The following is a 14,025-nucleotide window of genomic DNA, read 5'->3' on the forward strand; positions in this document are numbered from 1 at the left end:
CAACGTGTGAATCAAATATTGATTAATGCAAGTTTCTGTATGGAACAAAATGTCCTGATGTGTCTGTGAAGATTCTCACGGTGTATCATGACAAAGAGCTAGAATGAATGAAGCGCCCTAACCAATATGCTTTGTGCAAAAGCCAACTGTCAGTCAAGACATGCAGACATGATTGTTTACCTGGAACTGCGGAGCAAGTTTAATGAAAAGACTGGTTCTCTGGTCCCACATGAGCACAAGACCCGGCTTGATCATCACCACCAGGTAAATACCCATCTTAAGTATCTGAGCAGGGAGCACTTGGCCACTGCCCTTTACCATTTGGAAGGTCCCATCTTTAAGTTGGTATTCATTATCCTGTGGGCATCAACATCAAGTAAACAAGTATTACTGCACCAGCTAAGTGAGGTGGAACAGGTAATCAGTTACTCAGTAAATCATGTCGAGGTTTCTTTCTCTGGTTATCACCTGAAGAGTTGCATGCTATTCTGTGAAAAGGAACTTGGTTCCCAAATAAATGGAAAGGAACTGCATCGTTCTTTTCCAAGGAACACATACAATTTGACTGCAGGTCAAAAGAAAAGCTACATTTTATTGTCATTGGGGGAATGTTTGCAGAGGCTGCACGCGTCCAGGATATAAAGTGTGGGCATCAGCATCATAGCATTACCACGGGATGAAATTCTATCATCTTTAGTTTTAAAGTGAGCTTTATGCCTCCAACTATGTTGGAAAATAAAGTTAAATATCAGTATAGTTTCACTCTATGTTGCTTGTTCACCCACTTGATAATTCATTTTAATGCTGACTTATCAAAGGCATTATAAGACTTATCAATCATAAAAGAATGGTTGGTCCCAGTCTTAATAATCCTTGCCAAACCTCAACATTTATATTAGTCTGACATTCTGATCTATTGTTTGGGGCAGAACATGTGCACAGTGTACTTGTGTTGTATTTACCCCCAGGAAGATCTGGATGGTCTTGGAGCAGGTAGCTCCTGTGGTCCCACATGGAACATTCTCAGTGATAATCCTGAAGCTTCCATTGCTCTGACTGGTGCCACAGTAGTCCTGAGTAAGGAATAGACACAAATAGACACAAATCAAACCCCATTACCACTTACTGCTCTGCAATTTTCCTTCAATAGTCATTCAATGTATTTACATTCAGTAAATACCTCTCTATATAGTCGTTTTTATTGGTGGTGGTGGGCTCCACTGTTCTCGTGCTGGATTCAGATTGCCTACCGAAGCCTAAGGCGCAATTTTATCTCCCTGATATCCGCCTTACTGTTTACTGTTCATTGTTCTTCAACTGTATTAGAGCTGGATTAAGTTACTGCTAATTTCCTGCTGCTGCTGCTTATTTTGTGTTCAACAGACTGGGTATAGCTTTTATTATGGAGCAGCCACAGGAAATGCAATGTATGTGTCACCATGATCACTCACCCAAAATGTTTCTACAAAACAAGACAAGGGTCACTTCTGATATCTTTTTGTCAGTGGATGATTTTAAATCTTTGCAGAGGAGTAAGGGAACAAGACAGAGCAGCCACAGTCAGCTGTTGTATGAAGAGCTGCAGAAGACAGGCTGCACACCTCCAACTCCTCAGCAAGGTATGCAACTTTAAGTGTCCTGCTGTCGTGTGAAAAGCTACTCAAGCTGTGTGCAGCATGGAATCAAATAATGGTTGTCCATGTTGTGATCGAAGAAAGCAGATTTTTACTGTAAACAGATACATAAGCGGCTCCTCTCTTGTTTTTCTGACATCATAGCTGCAAAAAAGCCCCACATTTGCTGTTCCCATTGAAACCAAAGGTCTAACACTTTAAGGATTATAATCTTATTCCTTACCTGAAGGAGTGTGTATTCACAGTCTCCGCTGAAGTCAAACCTCTTATCATCAAATGTGATGTAGTGACCATCGCCATAGATCCCACAAACTGCATTACACACATTGGTGGTACATGTGAACTTCCTTCCACTGCAGTAGCTGAGGAGACACACAACAGATACAAACTTTCAATCTTGTGTTGATTAGGGTTAGGGTTACACATACCAATACTGTATTGGTATGTGTGTGTGTGTGTGTGTGTGTGTGTGTGTGTGTGTGTGTGTGTGTGCAAAGCGCTGTACAAACCAGGTGTTGCAGTCCACAGTCAGTGTCTCCCCCGGCTGATATGCGTTTCCATTGTGCAGACACGGACAGCTGGTCTCGTTGATACAGCCTCCTGCTCCATCTGACACCAGGCCATCAGGGCACATGCAGCCACATATACAGCCTGTACTGATCTGAACCCACCAAAGTGGAGGGTGAAAACAGATTGTGAACCCAACAGCACCTATGCATGTATGTGTATTTTCTCATTCATTGCCCTTGAATTCATCAATGGTTATGAATCTTTCTCATTATAAATCTTTTTGGAAATTATTCGATGCCCAAGGTGCATAGTATGAAAATGTTTTCCTCAGATTTGTCAGAACACGTAATGAATTAAAAGGCAAGATCTTGGAGGAGCGAGGCTGGTAACTACTTGAGCTAAAACAGAGAACGTAAACTGGACGTTAATCTAGTATCATTTTATAAATTTAAATAAGCCAATACTGTCGTCTGCAAGTGGTCACTGATGTCCAACCCACCAAATCATAAAGAATGCAATGGGTGAGTATGGGACTTTGTGTTTGTAATGAAAGGCAGAGATGCATGGCACACTGAATCTAAACTCATTCTTAGGAGGCTGCATGCATACACAATATGTCACCGTTTTCAATCACAGACCAAAAAGTAGCTTCCACAAGTTATTTCGTGGCATTGAAAAAATAGAAAATATATTTCTAAAATAAAAGCAAATCCTTACTTTATGATAATAAAAGCTTGTCGATCATATAGCCAAGTAATTGTAAGAGGGGCACCCTTTCAATAATACGATCGGATGTGACAATGCTAAAATCATCAAGTAGGTAGAGAGCTTTTGAGAAGACCAATTAAAAACAATTTTAAAGTGAAATGCAGCCTGAAGCTCGTCCTGCACTATGGAGGGAGCATGCGTATAAATGACATCATCATAAACGTGTATGTTTTGCTTGAATGTCCTTACCCAGATGTGTGTGTGTGTGTGTGTGTGTGTGTGTGTGTGTGTGTGTGTGTGTGTGTGTGCTATGCTGTACTTACACAAGCCATGTCCAGAGTGCTGCAGCTCTTCTGACACTCAGTCCCAGTGGTCCCAGGTTGAACAGTGGAGCAGTCAAAGTAAACCATGGGGGAACGGCATGATGGTGACGCTGGGTAATAAACAACAAATTCAGGATAAAGAGTATGAGTGAATATCTCATTTGCATAAATCCATCCACCATTCCCTGTATTTTGGCAGGAACAATTTTCTCTTTCAGCACAAAAGCATTCAAACCACTTGTTTTTTAGAATTACAGGGATTTGAGTTTGTCCATATGTGGAAACCTACATTGTAGCTGTGTTGCTCCGGAGCAGCGGAGAGCTCCTTGTCGGCAGACACTGTGAGAACAGTTATAACAGTTAATGTCAGTAAGTAAGTACGATTTATTTATAAAGCGCTTTTTACAGACACAAGTCACAAAGTGCTTAACAGGGCAGAATTACAAACATAAAAAACACAATGTGACCATACGGCCAATAATTTACATACACACAGAAAGTACAACATTAAAACATGGTTTAAAAGCAGGCCTAGGACATGAGTTTTCAGTCTAAACAGGTGTGTCTTGAGCTGATTCTGGAATGAATTCACAGAATCTGAGAAGCGTAGAGGTGCAGGCAGAGCATTCCACAACCTCGGTGCAAACGTTCGGTCACCACGGGTCTTAAGGCGAGTGCATGGGACAGACAGATAATGTAACATGTTTGACCTGAGAGCGCGGGCGGGTGAATAAGGGTGAAGTAATTCAGTCACATATGTAGGAGTCTGACCGTGTAGTGCTCTGTAAGAGAGAGTGATCATTTTAAAGTGGATCCTAAATGCTACAGGGAGCCAGTGGAGAGATCGGAGTACGGGGGTGATGTGAGACCGTCGATTTGTCCTAGTGAGTAGTCTGGCGGCAGCATTTTGGATTCCCTGCAAACGGTTAAGAGCAGACTGTGATGATGCAGACTGGCTACAATGTCCTCTAGCTTGCCTTTTGACTGTCCCCCTTTTGTTTAACCGTCAGCGTTCCCCTTCAAGATGAATTATAATATCTATGGTGATCCTCTGACTTTACATCTAGCTCCATCATCAGGTCAACATTTCAATGTGTCCAATACTTTGGTTTATGACCAAAGACCTGCAACATTAACGACATCCGCAGCTCAGCTGCACGTTGTGTTTAGTGCAAATTATCAAATTGTAGCATGCTAACATTCTAAATGAGGATGTTGATGGTGAATTACAAGCATGATGTGTTGTCATTGTGAGCATGTTGCCATCACAAATATTAGCATCTCAAAATACTTCGACTGAGCTTTTAGCTTCTTTCCACTGCAGTGGTGCTTCCTGAAATAAGGTCCTAGTATCTATCTGGTGCACTATGTTCACTTTCCTCCATTTTATCTTAGTGTTTGGATGCACAGTGTAAAATGTATGCCCTGTATTACCCTAACATGGAACATATTCTCGATTTACGACTCACTATGAAGTAAACGGTTGAGTGTTTATTACATGAGCCCATAATGGCCAGCTCCTGGCATCATTACACTCTGTTTTTACCATGTGGAGCCGTCGTTGCTGATAGTCTCTCCAGCAGGAATAATGGTGTCTTTATCGTAGCAGGGACATTTTTCTCTGGGCACACAATTCCCCTCCTCGTCCTTGTAGCTTCCCTCGGCACAGCCACAGCCGTCCACTGTGGGGAGGCTGGTCTGGCAGGAGTAGTCAGGCTGGCTGAGGGAACGGCAGGTACGACTGCAGCAGGTCATGTTGTACTCATACACTGTTTTTGCTGGACATGTACTGAATTTGCCTAGTGGGGAGATAAGATTGGAGTCGTAGCATGAGAGGGTATCTCCTCTATGTATTTTAATTGTTGCAGATATATCAGATGGTGCAAATGGTGCAATTACACCTGGTCCTATAAACACAGCAATATTTTCATGAAATCTCATGAAACCCATCTTCTCTTTATCACTGCAGGAATACAAAATGCTCCTTGGTGTTTTATTTACCACAGATGGTCGCCCTCCAGCCACTGATGTGGATTCCTGCCGCTGAACAGGCATAGACATAGGAGGAGACCGCAGCGCACATGCAGTCCTCAGTCTTCTCACAGTTACAGCTGTCATACATGCAGTTCTGTGAGGAGACAGTGAGCATGGACACATCATCAGGGGACAATACTTTTGTTTATTTGCCATTGCAGCTTTGTGTGTGCAGACTTACATCATTGTATATTTTGGGGCTAATGAAAGCGTGGCAAGGAGCAAACACTCCCTTAGGATCCGTTAGTTTGGAACACCAGTACTTGGCATAACTCTCTGAGAGACAGAAACATAGAGAGATGAAGCAGTTACATCACATGCCCCAAAGCAGCATGGTTAACTCTAAAATGTGGTTTGGTATAGTTTCATTCATATTGTATGCTTTCCAATGACATGACAAACATTACATCATGTGAAGTGACAAGACTTTGGAGCTGTACCCTTGCTGGTGCTTTGTTGACAGGGGTGTCCAAAAGGTGTTGTGATGTCGTGGCAGCTGGCTCTAGTTTTCCATGAGTTGGCGAACGCTGCTGCGGTGCCCTCCACCAGCCCACTAATCACCCTGAAGTCATCACTCATGATGTTGTTGAAGTTCCCACACAAACCTGTTGGGTGAGGTGATGCACATTTACACGGATATGAAGGTTTAATCATGTGTGAAGTATTACAAACAGAAACACTTTGTACTGAGTATAACTGCTCGGTTATCATTTGTAAATACTGGAGGCGTTTTCCAGACACTGAAACATAATGTCGAGCCGTACCAGAGATGGTTCCTTTGAATGAAGTGTCAGCTGAGATGAAGACCTGCATCATGGGGGACAGCTGGACCATCACTTGAAGGCCCATCTTGAGTTGCATGGCGATGTAGAAGGATGATGGCCTGAAGACACTCACCTCCGCTGCAGCAGTCAGAAAACATCAAAGCCTTAATAACTTGTTGTCTGAGGTATAAATATTCATCTTAAAATCTTTGTATGTTGGATTGTAGCCATCCTCATGTCCATCTTTTTATTTTGATGTTGGGCTGTTCATTTATGTGCATCTACCGCTTCAATACAAATTCATAACTTTTTAATTTAATTTTTTAATAATTTAATTTTTTAATCTTTTTCTTCTGCACTTGAGTCAATTGATTAGGGCTATAATTAATAACTAGGAAATAAGACTGAGGATCTTTTTTGTTTAAAACATTTTTACTTTACATAGCAAGCTGTGTGTCTTCTGTGATGTCATTTGAAGTAACTCACGCGTAAACAGTGGAAGCTGAGAAAGAATGTGGTTCACGTAGACCTGCCCGCCTGCCTGGATTTTAATAACCTGGCAGTTGGAAAGACACATTTTAGATGATATCAACAGGAGTCCAAACGTATTTCAAAATAACACAATTGCACAAATTTGATATTATCATCAAAACTATACTACCACAAACACTCCAAACTAATTTTAATGCAAAATATAAAAGTAGTTTCAAGTTTGACATGGATCTGTTCAACAGTGTATATCTGTATGTGTGTGTGTGTGTGTGTGTGTGTGTGTGTGTGTGTGTGTGTGTGTGTGTGTGTGTGTGTGTGTGTGTGTGTGTGTGTGTGTGTGTAGGTGTGTGTGAGTGTGTGTCTGCATCTGGAGCTTACCACAGAATTGTTGTACAGACTCAGAGTTACAGCTCTGAGGCAGGTCCTTCTGTCACCAAGACCACACTTGACCAGGTCCCCCAGCACAGTGTACAAGAAGCCAGCACTTTGCTGCAACACACATTAGGACTTTAATAATGACTAAAAGGATGACAGCTGGTGACAGTCAAAAAAATGACAGATAGTAAACTCATGTTAACAACCATAAACAGGATCTGTTTCAGGACACACTCAGATGTTGTTGATCATTATATAGTGAATGGGTCCATCATAGAGCACATTCATATCATCATATCATGTGTCTGTCAGCCTCTATGCCGATGGTTTGTCACTCCCCCCATCCTGCTGATGGTACAAGTCCAGTGTGTATGTGCTTGAATGCTGGTCATGATGTGATCTACCTTAGCCAGGACGTAGGAGCAGTCCCCATGGAAGGTGTAGTCTTTTCCATCGAAGGTGTTGATGTGAGCTCCGCCCTCCACAGAGCACATTCCTGGACAGTTTTCCTCCGCACACTTCCACTGTCCACTCTCACACACACTGTCAGCACACACACACACACACACACACACACACACACACACACACACACACACACACACACACACACACACATCAATTGTTTTGCGGTAGCAGTGTAATCAGTGTTGGAAGTTCTTTTGGTAAAACGTAATACATGACACAAATCTAAGTAACTTGACAGCTGATATTGTAAAAATGACATTTCTACATTGATTGATAATGCTTTCAATAAAACTTGTGAAAATGTATCAAGTGTTTCATTATTTGTGTTTAAACTGGTGTATGCAGCAGGGAGGAAGTCCAATAGGCAGATTATACTGGATGTAATATATTAAACTTAGATGCGTTCATAATAATAATAATAATAATTAATAGCATACTCGGTTAACAATCTGTCGCATGTTTGAAACATGTTTCATGCAAACCTTAGAGAGGAGGACCATTGGTTAGACTGTCTCACTGAAGGTAAATAATACCTTAAGTTATACATGATGTTATAAAGCTAAGTTATATATGATGTTATAAAGCTAAGTTATACATGATGTTATAAAGCTAAGTTATACATGATGTTATAAAGCTATATGTAGCTATATGTATGTTATAAAGCACTTATGCTTTATAACATACATGATGTTATAAAGCTAAGTTATACATGATGTTATAAAGCTAGGTTATACATGATGTTATAAAGCTAAGTTACACATGATGTTATAAAGCTAAGTTATACATGATGTTATAAAGCTAAGTTATACATGATGTTATAAAGCTAAATTATACATGATGTTATAAAGCTAAGTTATACATGATGTTATAAAGCTAAGTTATACATGATGTTATAAAGCTAAGTTATACATGATGTTATAAAGCTAAGTTATACATGATGTTATAAAGCTATTAATGTGGCACAGAAGCATGTACAATAAGGAGGAATGCACATTAAATGTATCCATGGGGATTTGGGAAATGAGGGATTTTATGTTAAAGTTAACATTCACTGAATTTGTGTAAGTTGGTGAAATTGTGACATATTAATGATTTCAATAAACTCTAAATGTGAGCAGATTGCTATCAATTACTTTAGGTGCACTTTAATGCAAGTGTAAAAAGGGTTGTAGTGTAGTGACATATTTTTTCATTCATTAGCACATGAAGTTAGCCCATACATGTACAGACTTCTTACCAGGATCTACAGCTTTGAGAGAAGGACTCTCCTGACTTGTACACTGTGTTGTGGTGCAGACAGGGACACTGGTCCACTGCAACACAGCCAGCATTACTAATGTCATCCAAGACCATTCCTGAGGAGGAGAGGAGAGATAACAATCAGTACTGTCATGAGACATGATCGAGCTTGTGTATGCTTGCATATAGCGAATACACTGTAGTGTACAATGTGTGTGGGTACCGGCAGGGCAGTGGCAGCCTTCATTGTAGTGGCTGCGACATGTCTGGCTGGCCTGAGGGATGGAGCAGCTGTCAGCACATGAACTGCTATACTCCATGTACTCCATGTTGTATGGACATGGCATGTCTATGGAGACAAACACTTTAATGTTGATGTACCAGTAACAAGCAAAAACATTGCAACTGTAATTCAGGGCCAGAACATTCAATGAAGTGCATGTAAGTATCCATATTTAGGTGCTAGCACTCTTACAGCAAAATGTGGCATTCCTCCATTGACTGGGCTGGCCACCTGCGTGCACACACTGCCTGGAGTACTCTGAGATGGTTTTGCAGAGGAAAGGGTCGGTGTCTTTGTCTTTGTAGCACATATCAGCCATACAGGCTTTACTGAAGGATTCCACATCCAGAAGGTTCTGGCAACTACTGAATGAAGCTCTGGAGAAGATCTGGTCACAGAATTGCTGAAAAAAAAAGTAGTTAGTAGTTAGTTGACAGCTCTTGAACTATCCGATAAAATAAGGTGAGGAAGTTTCATCACAGCTCAAATGTGCTCCAGAGGTAACAGGTCTTTGTGGAAAATTTAAATGTAAAACCTGCGGAAACTTTTAACAAGCATTGAAGGCTTTAGAAATAAAATGGTACATTTGACTTCTTGGTGGTTCTTTTCAACCTTGGCAAAGATAAGAAAGTATGGGGCATCTCATCCTTCACATGTGTCTCTTCATGAGATGTGTAATGTTTGGAGTATTATATGTATAGAGTTACCTTATTACCACAGCCCAGGACTGAGTTAAGCACCGGCTCCTCACAGCTCTCTGTTGGATCGTCCACCTTAAAGGTGTCAGCATAGTCTGCAACCGACTGCTCAGCTCCTACAGTGCAGTCAATCACACAACAATGCTCATTGGGATTATTCAGTAAAAGCATGTAATGAAGTTTCTTCCTCTTTTTGAGATTGTTCAACAATTTCAAGTCAAAAAGGGAATATGTTTAAAATGTGTAGTTAGTTAGTGCAGACAGGTTTATCAGTTAAATAAACATTTACACAGAAGTCAGACACAAAAGTGTCTATACGTCCCTAATGCATGCAATTTCTGTGATTTACAAATAAATGAATAAATGATGTTAATAAATTGATTACATTTTCATTTTCACATCAAAGTATTCATTCTATGGATCAGTGTAAAAAAAGAAAATCCTAAAATCCACTTTAGTTCTTGAAATATCCAAAGAGACACAGGACGTTTTTGGGCCACTTCCCTCAGATGCTCATTGGCTAATGTTAAGGAGTACAAACTGAAAGGGATCTTAAGGAGTACACTTACCATCTTTCATCAAATCATTGGTTATGCCGTCAAAGTTTCCACAGAGTCCGCATGTCTGGTTCTGGTATTTTTTATCTATTTCAATCTGTGAACACACCCAAACAAACAGTAGTTAGTGGTTAGTTAGTGAACCATGTATCAAATCAGGTTGTTAAGACGTCAACATGTTATTAATGACAATTCAACGGATGTTATTAATTCTATGTAATCCATTTGGAATTTAAGTAGGTCACACTCATGTGCCTTGTGAGCTCTGCAATGGGCCGCTATGTTTGGCTTCGATTGTTATCAGTGAAGCTTTGCTTTTGCAGCTGGTACATGACCTTAGGTTTACTTATAGAAGCTACATCTACATTGCGGTTTTCACGTTTTGCTTATTTTTATAGCTTGCATATCGGTCACATCCCACAAACTCTCCCAGTGACTCAGAGTAGACCCTGAGGAGTCGATAACTGCACAATAAATGGATCATCTTAACTCCATATTTACTGTACAGAGGTAGGTATCATTATATCTGACTCTTCTTTTAAATAGAGTGGACTGCTGCTCACCGCTAACTGTATTGCCTACTTTTATTAATGTGTTCTCTTGGTTGTTGAACAAAGTGACTGTGGCTACTAGTTTGATGAGCTCATTGGCTGTTTTCATGTCACCCAAGTGCAACACTATGGCTCTTGCTTTTAATAGCTTTTGGACAACGATGGAGTTCTGCGACAGAGAGGGATCAGTGATAAATGAAATGATGAGATAACATCAGCCTTATCCTTTAAACTTTAAAATGGTTGAGGGCAAAGTGTGTGTTTGTTTGCATGTCATGTATGCACACATAAGCATGTTCAGAAACAGGTAGAGTCAGATCCTGCTGAGCTGTTTGAGGCAGGCTCACAATGTGTCCTTTTGTCAGTGTGTTTCAAACTCCATGACCATACAGCTGAGCACAAACAGGACAGACGTGTGTACATATGAGAGGGTGTGCTACATACATCCAGGGAGTCATCCAGGTTCCACATAACTTTTATTCCCTGCTTAGCTTCAACAGTGATACCAGATGTGGTTCCCATCACAGTCACCCCAAATTTGACATGTGGCAGAGACACCCTGCAGCAAACACAGAGAGTCAGTGTGAACATAGGACAGAGAGAAACAGCTGACACAGGAAGTCATATTCTAATGAGACAAAGTAATAACTGTATGTATGTGAAAGTCAAAGAGTCATAAGGCTCATTTGAAGGAATTGAAGAAGTCAGTGGCCTATTGCTGCAATCGTCTCAGACAGGCCCAGCCCCCCCAGAGGGATACAGGAGGTCAGAATACAAACATCTTTACAATCTGAATAACTTCCTCTTCCTGCTCTTTTCTGTTGCTGGCAGCATTGTGTTGATTTTTAAAGCTTTGTTCTGATATGTCTGCCTTTAAGGTGTTGATGATAATCAGTAAATGTGAAACAAAACAAACAACAAACAGCAGTTTGTGATTTTGACCTTTAACATACACCAACTCATTACATCCTTCAAGGTGGGAGTATGCTTTACTACCATCCACACAGCCGGTGTTTGCACTTTACTTTAACACCGAGTTGAAGTTTGAGAACTGCTGTCTGACCTTCTGTCTTTTTTTATGCTGCCACTGGAAGGCACTGAAACTGTACATTTTCAATCCTTTGAGTGAGATTACATTTTTAGACATCCATGTGACTTAGAGATCCTACTCTTGATGTAAAGAAGCATATTGATAAAATGATTTATACATTAAAATACAACACTGACAACTTAAATACTTTAAAAAGAGACAAAACTGTAATAATTCCTGTAATAACTATAATATTGTCGTATGCCACAGCCTATTGTAACTCATAGTTTATTGATTTATTTCTATTGATTATTGATTACTGATAATTATTGATTTAATTATTATTAAATATTAGCATCACATAGAAACACTAATATGTAGATCTATTTTCCGTTATGAAATAACATTGTACTCTTTCTAATGTAAGAAAGACAAACAGTATCTATTCATCTGTTTGACTCAGCACCTGGACAGACAATATGTGCCGATGTTTTACACAGTCATTGTATTCAACTGCAGAAGCATCCCTCGGGCTACGAGTACACACAGCTGGGAATCACTGATCTAAATAATGTAACTTCCATGTAAAACAACTCAGGTGATAATCACTTCAGTAAACAGAATCAACCAATAGGATTATAAAGATGATACAAGATTGACAAAGACTGAAGCTGTTCATTAGAATGGATAATATTAATTCAAGACTTTAAAAAAGTAACTGGTGCTTTTTATTTGGGATTGGGATCATTTTTCTACAAGCAAAACCCTTCGTCACCAGAATTATCTGAATGATAAAAATAAATCTCTACATAGTGACTTTTAGTAAAGCTGTATCTACGAGTTGGTCAAAGGAACTTTATCTTTGATCTTTTTCTGCTTGGGAAAAGATTCAAGACTCTAAAACACAGTGGAAAGCCTTTAAAGACAACGAAGAGATAATTGGTTGTAAACAGGTGGAAGAATCTTAACTCACGGTCCACTTATTAGCTTTTTTCAAAGCTTTTAATCGTATCTCACAATCATCCTCAGCGAATGGAACCTCCATCCTCTGAAGGCAGACTGAGAGATGTGGTTGAACGCTAGTATTTCATTTGTCAAAAAAACAAAAACTACTGTTTTCAAGGTAAAAAACATCTTTCAACTCATTAATACTACTCAATGTACTGAATGTAAATATCTGATTAGAGAAAAATTCTCAACATGTAAAACAGAGTCTCGGGGTGTAACATGGAACACAAAGTCTCAGGGATGCATGACTGAACTGGACTGAACTTACGTCTTTTCATCGACGATCACTGAGCTGTTGGAGAGCTCCACCACTGTACCCTCAAACACCATGATGATGTTGCTGATTGTGGTGACCTGGTTGACTGTCTTGCGCCTCATCTGGATGTTGAAATCTTCATGGCTGTTTTTACACTGGTAGGCCATGACATGGTTACAACTGGAGGCCAGCTGGAAGAAATCTCCATCAAAGGTCTTCCAGTGATTTTGTCCCCAAGTCGTGCACACTTGGCCGATATGATTTGCATCAGCTACAACAAAAATATGAACATATTAAAACATCTTTTTAACTGACATGAAGAGTTGAGCAAAAATCTAGTTTGGGAATTTGCACAGTTACCTGAACTCAGGCTCAGTGTCTGTAGAGAAGGAATGATGGTTACTGTAGTAAAGAGAAGAAATAATCCATTGTTAATTTAGAAACGATTACTGCATATATCAGATGTTCTGTATCAGCTTGTTCTGACACTACAACAGGGGCATGTCCAGGACACCCCTGAAATCGGATTGGCCGACCCGTTACTCTTGGTAAGCCATCTGCCCGGTCAGAGGCGGTACCTTGGTTTGAACCAACATTATTTTAATAATACTTTTGTTGGCACTTTGTACTGTGACTGTATATTTGATTTTTGTCTAAGATGGTTGTGATTAATAAATATATCTTGGGCTGTGTTGAAAGAGGCAGCTAGTACCCTAACCCAATTGTGTCAATACAATATTTGGTCTATTTAACATTTCAATTTAAATATGGAATGTACAGGAATGTAATAAACGGTAAGATATTGTAATGTTAGTAATGAAAGTCAGTATGAGTCGTGGAGACAAATTGTTAAGTTAATGATATTCATACCGCATGAGTCAGTGCCTCACTTAGGCCACCCTAGTCAACAAAGTATTAACGCTACTGTGAGTGACTTAATCAAACAAAGACGCCATAAACAATATAATCAAATGCACTATTGTAGACTTATAATAACAATTAGTATTATATTATTATTATTGTTATAAGAAGAATCTTTGGAGTTTCCTATTATAATTTGCAGACAAATATAAAGGTAGAAGTTATCAAAACAAG

The 14,025-nt window shown here is 39.8% G+C and overlaps 1 protein-coding gene across 1 annotated transcript in view; it reads right to left on the reverse strand.

Moving 5' to 3' along the window:
* LOC142948813 (mucin-5B-like) overlaps positions 1-14,025 on the reverse strand; it is a 53,256-nt gene that overhangs the window by 39,034 nt on the left and 197 nt on the right. Inside the window, exons 2-23 of the mRNA XM_076090923.1 lie at positions 13,291-13,332; positions 12,943-13,201; positions 11,081-11,195; positions 10,098-10,182; positions 9,538-9,644; positions 9,023-9,233; positions 8,771-8,896; positions 8,546-8,663; positions 7,245-7,383; positions 6,844-6,954; positions 6,460-6,529; positions 5,974-6,111; positions 5,650-5,814; positions 5,391-5,485; positions 5,177-5,303; positions 4,722-4,974; positions 3,465-3,514; positions 3,176-3,285; positions 2,144-2,295; positions 1,858-1,996; positions 963-1,073; positions 181-357 (exon numbers count right to left, since the gene is read on the reverse strand). Coding sequence (XP_075947038.1) covers positions 181-357; positions 963-1,073; positions 1,858-1,996; positions 2,144-2,295; positions 3,176-3,285; positions 3,465-3,514; positions 4,722-4,974; positions 5,177-5,303; positions 5,391-5,485; positions 5,650-5,814; positions 5,974-6,111; positions 6,460-6,529; positions 6,844-6,954; positions 7,245-7,383; positions 8,546-8,663; positions 8,771-8,896; positions 9,023-9,233; positions 9,538-9,644; positions 10,098-10,182; positions 11,081-11,195; positions 12,943-13,201; positions 13,291-13,332 — 2,900 coding nt within the window. The remainder of the gene's footprint in view (positions 1-180; positions 358-962; positions 1,074-1,857; positions 1,997-2,143; positions 2,296-3,175; positions 3,286-3,464; positions 3,515-4,721; positions 4,975-5,176; positions 5,304-5,390; positions 5,486-5,649; positions 5,815-5,973; positions 6,112-6,459; positions 6,530-6,843; positions 6,955-7,244; positions 7,384-8,545; positions 8,664-8,770; positions 8,897-9,022; positions 9,234-9,537; positions 9,645-10,097; positions 10,183-11,080; positions 11,196-12,942; positions 13,202-13,290; positions 13,333-14,025) is intronic.

The sequence above is a fragment of the Anarhichas minor genome, unplaced genomic scaffold (assembly GCF_050575085.1).
Source record: "Anarhichas minor isolate MPS153535 unplaced genomic scaffold, ASM5057508v1 ptg000013l, whole genome shotgun sequence".
Lineage (NCBI taxonomy): Eukaryota > Metazoa > Chordata > Actinopteri > Perciformes > Anarhichadidae > Anarhichas > Anarhichas minor.